The following is a 4,732-nucleotide window of genomic DNA, read 5'->3' as shown; positions in this document are numbered from 1 at the left end:
TCAGACAAACAAGACAGCAGGTGGTGTGTGACGTACTAAGGGGCACATATAAGTCTGCTGTCTGTCTGCTGGATCTACCTGAGGAGGAAGCAGGAGACCAGTCACTGGCAAACTGGACCCCTCATGGGTTCTGCTTCCAAATATGCATCCTGAAACTTTTCTCTGGGCTTTAAAGAGGGCAGAAGTTGAGACATTTTTCTTCATGGTTTTCCCTCTGAGAGACTGAAGATGGACAGATTTTATGACCAGTTTTTAACATTCAATTGGTTTTAGAAATACACAATAGTCGTGTATCTCTACGATTTCCTGGGATTGAGGATGTCATCTTCATCGAGGTCCAAGCTCCCTCTGCTCCTGTATGGGATCCTGGTGTGCAGCTCCTTTGTTCCTCTGCCAGTTGTCAGCAGTAAGAGACCAAGCATACGGAGCGGCGGGCTACTGGTGCGGGCCAGCGGCAGCTCCTGGGACAAGAGGGAGGTGACGGCTAGAGATGGAGAATACCTGCTGGGGATAAAGAGACTGAGAAGACTTTACTGTAATGTGGGCATTGGCTTCCACATTCAGGTGTTACCAAACGGGAAGATCACAGGCGTGCACAATGAAAACAGATACAGTAAGTCATTTTGACAAATAAATGTGGCATTAGTCATAGTCATAGCTAGGTTTCCATTTCTATGTTAAGATTTGAGTAACTAGAATTTGACTCTAATTAGGGCCATAAGGACCAGTGATTCCTGTATGGATTGTTAAAATAATAATTAATCACTACTTTATCATTAGCAATGAATTAATTATCAGTATTATAATTGTTTATTTTAACAATTAAATAATAATAATATCCTGTCAGTTGATGTAAATATATAATATGGAATGTGGATTCAAAAAAGCAGCAATGATTCCTACTAAACATAACTTATAACACCATGAAACAGAATCAAATCAAATTGATTCAAATCAGCTCTACATGGCACTTTGGAATACAGACTGTGGAGGTCGGACAGAAGCTATACATTGATGTTATTTTTTCACTAAATCCTGTTTCATAAGCAATTTCAGACTAGTGTCTTGAGACTGAATAACTTCCCCACTGACTATCTTTATCTGTGGGAAGGCTGACTGTGGCTGACCCAAACATCTCTGCTTTCTCTGTTCTTGGGAATCCACATCAATCCATAATCTGATCTCCGTTTGGCTGCTTCAGAACCAGCCGTCCATCAGCAGCACACTACCTTCACCAAGCAGTAGACAGTTGTAGAAATTTACTGATCAAAAATAGTTTTCATGTAGGCTCCGCGGGAGAAAATCAATATTGTCTTTATTTATCGAGTCACTGTAGTAGCGGTGTAAGGCTGCATTCACACCAAATCAGGCGATGCGGCAAAAACGCCAGTCCTCCTATTCATTTGGAGTAAACTTCCGTGTTCACAGGACATGTATAGTTTCTGCTCAATACATGCATACCGTCTCTTTTCAATAGAAACATCCAACGCAGGTTTATTTAGTTTTTACTTACACAATACAACTGCTTGGTTAGGTTTAGGAAAAGATTGTGGTTTGGGTAAAAATAAGTTTGTTTGTTACGTAACTGGCGTTAGTAAAGTACGGAAGTTACATAACAAAACTAAGGTAAAAACAGCGGTCTCCTGGGTGAAAGTCCTGTGTTTGATTGACCCATTCAAGCTCCCCTAACGCCCACCCTACGCGGACTTTCTCGATTTTTATATTACATCAGTTGCTCTGACCGTCTAATACTGACGCTGATGGATTTACATTGGAGTTAGTTGAAAACCCGGTGCATCGCATACAAACATTAAAGCATGCATCGATATCAGGCGCTGAGAGCCACTGACCCAAGCGTTGGTATTAGACGAATTGGGAGTGAGATCAGGTTGGTTCCGTGAGTCGGATGAGTGGCAGATGTCAAAAGCGTTTCTAAAACACTTCCTATGTGGATTGGCCTTTAGTGTGTTAATGTGTTCAGGTCAGTTAAAAGTGCAACACATAAATCTGATGGACTCTATCTGCTGCTGATCATTCCCATGTTTTTGTCCCAGGCCTTCTAGAAATGTCCCCAGTGGAGAGAGGAGTGCTGACTCTGTTTGGAGTCAGAAGCGGCCTCTTCATCGCCATGAGCGACAAAGGGAAACTCTATGGCTCGGTAAGAACTGTTCAGGACTTGCTAATTTGATGACCAACATGTGTGAACTGAACTGAAATCGTCAGCATTTTTGTACAGATGTTTATTGATACTAAGGTCAAACAGCATGATCTCCATGTTGGAAATGCGTGAGGGTCACTGGTTTCTACACATTTAAATACTAGCAGTTGGGCTTGAGTTTGTCTAAAGCATTGCACCACTCCATATCTGTATGCTGTAACCCGTCTAATGTTATATCTAGCTTGCATTGGACAATATCAACATACATTAGCCAGCTATCATCATTGCTTGTCTCTATATGACAAAAATACCAAAGAAAATAAGAAATTAATTAATAGTTTTTATAGTTTCTTTATAGTTATAATAGTTTATGTAGAATAAGCATATCATTTTGTTATAGATTACCACGGACTATCCAAAAAAAAAAAAAAATGAAAACCATGACAGAGATGGGTTTGAGCATATATTGCAAATGGCACCATATTTAATTTAATGTGAGTTCTTCTTTGGACACAGGCATAAATCCAAGTTGGTAATCTCACTCACTTGCAAGGGCCCGGTCTTCACTCAACACATTGGCTGTATTCTCATACTATACTAGTAGTACATACTGATTTGGCCAAAATGTAGTATGTAGTATGCAGTATCCAAACAACAGCAAAATCTACATTATGCCAAAAATGATGTAATACTGATTTGGAAAAAATCTCCAGTCTCCAGTCTACAGTACCTCACCTACTGTATCCCACAATGCAAAGCACTGGAACGATACAGCTATATGGTCACAACAACAAACAGCAGCCAAAAACGGCAAGTTTTTTTTATTTTTTTATTTTTTTACATTTTTCGTAGCTATTTCATCACTAAATTCACTTCTGCCGTCACAGCTAGCTATAGCGCCTGCCGGGGTCTCTACCTCGCCAGCTGGGCGGTCACGCTCGCAGACCGCTATGAGCTGGCTGGAGCTCTCTAGAGACCGGTCTGTAGACGAGGGGCTTTTATTCCCTTGTTGACGGATAGTTTGTTTAAATATCACAACACAAATGTTGATTATAAATCAACAGGAACCTGTGATTATCTGCCTTTTTGGAGTTGAAAAGCTCCACAATCGCCTGCGGGCGTAGCTCGCTCACCAGCCGGCCAGTGACGCTCACAGAGCGGCTACAGAACAGCAGGAAATGGCGAGGGAAGGGGCGAGGGAAGCAGCCTCTGACGGAGCAGAGAGATACCTGCTGAGACTGGTTGCGACCGCCCAGACATTGGAGTGATCAGCTCCAGTTAAATCTGTTTTGAATGCTGACTGAGGCTAACTCATGATCTAAACAACAGTTAGTCATCCAGTTACTCATCTAACAGCAGGCCTGTATGCTCAACGGGAGGTGGTTCGGATGGGGTGGGTGGAGGAAATTAGATTGACCTTTGGCTCGAGCTGCTCCTAGACCTCTGTGAGGGAGTTTGTTTCCTTACATTAGTATACAGTATTATGAGTGGGGGGGATTAAGTAACTGTTGTTAGGGTGACACAATGAGGACAGCTCCTGACCCTGAAGGCCTTTTTCCATACAGCTAGGATATCTAACCGTGTGTAGATCTCCTGATGCACACACAGTGCAAATGGTCCTCCATAGGACAGGGTAGCATGTTCGCTCTGATGACATACTGTCACCTGCAGCCCCTTATCCAACCAGCGCAATGTGCCGGTTTGTTCTTGTACCATTTCTCCCTGGTTTTTGGAGTTTTGGGGGTTTGAAAGTATTTTGTGGGTTTGAAAATATGGGCACCCTACATTACTCCTCTGTATCTTTACAAAGACAGTAGTTGTTTGCTGCTACATTAATGCTCTGGATATCGTATGTAGAACCTTTAAAGGATCACGTCTAACTGACATAGACCTTTAGTGTGAAATATGATTCTGGTCTGTCATAAGGAAAGTTGGAAGTAACGTGATATGTTGTCTTACAAAACAGTCCCAAACCCAAATAGAGAAAAAAAAAAGAAATTCTCACATTCCAGAAGCTAAAACAATGATTAGTATTGACTCGATAAATGAGTGTTTTCTGTTGTCCCCCTCTCTCCATCCTCAGGGCCACTACAGTGATGAATGCAAGTTCAAGGAGACTCTCCTGGCCAACAACTATAACGCCTATGAATCAGCTGCCTACCCTGGCATGTACATCGGCCTCAGCAAGACCGGCAAAACCAAAAGAGGCAACCGGGTCACACCCACCATGACCGTGACACACTTCCTTCCCAGGATATAAATTTAAGAGCAAAACTCTCAGCAGGACAGAACAAAATCAAGACCACCAGTTGGTCAGATTTGACTGTTGGACCACTCCTGCTCTCCTTCTATAACTAACACAACGTACCATAGTGGATAACTCGACTGCATTTCAGATGTTTTGGCCCAGTTCCAAGCTAACCAGTGCTTTAGGGAATTTTTGCATGAACTGTTATTATGCACCAACCAAAGAACAGTAATGTGGCATCAATATGGCTGTGAATGAAGACTCAAATGGACTAACTTACAAAATACAAAGCAGTATCAGTGTTAACCTTGCTGTCAGTAAAATTG

At 42.1% G+C, this 4,732-nt stretch overlaps 1 protein-coding gene across 1 annotated transcript; it reads left to right on the top strand.

Moving 5' to 3' along the window:
• The first annotated feature begins 318 nt into the window (after nt 1–318).
• Nucleotides 319–4,418, top strand: LOC119494930 (fibroblast growth factor 4-like). The gene is made up of 3 exons (XM_037781169.1): nt 319–613; nt 2,055–2,158; nt 4,242–4,418. The coding sequence occupies exons 1-3, from the start codon at nt 319–321 to the stop codon at nt 4,416–4,418; spliced, it is 576 nt and encodes a 191-aa protein (XP_037637097.1).
• Nucleotides 4,419–4,732: the final 314 nt, after the last annotated feature.

Source organism: Sebastes umbrosus, chromosome 9 (genome assembly GCF_015220745.1).
Source record: "Sebastes umbrosus isolate fSebUmb1 chromosome 9, fSebUmb1.pri, whole genome shotgun sequence".
NCBI lineage: Eukaryota > Metazoa > Chordata > Actinopteri > Perciformes > Sebastidae > Sebastes > Sebastes umbrosus.
Note: the sequence above shows the minus strand (reverse complement) of the source record. Positions and strands in the feature narration are given on the sequence as shown.

Coding starts and splice junctions, on each gene's coding strand:
- LOC119494930 (XM_037781169.1), top strand. CDS start 319: ATGTCATCTTCATCGAGGTCCAAGCTCCCTCTGCTCCTGTATGGGATC. Junction 614..2,054: donor GCACAATGAAAACAGATACA/GTAAGTCATTTT, acceptor TTTTTGTCCCAG/GCCTTCTAGAAATGTCCCCA. Junction 2,159..4,241: donor AAGGGAAACTCTATGGCTCG/GTAAGAACTGTT, acceptor CTCCATCCTCAG/GGCCACTACAGTGATGAATG.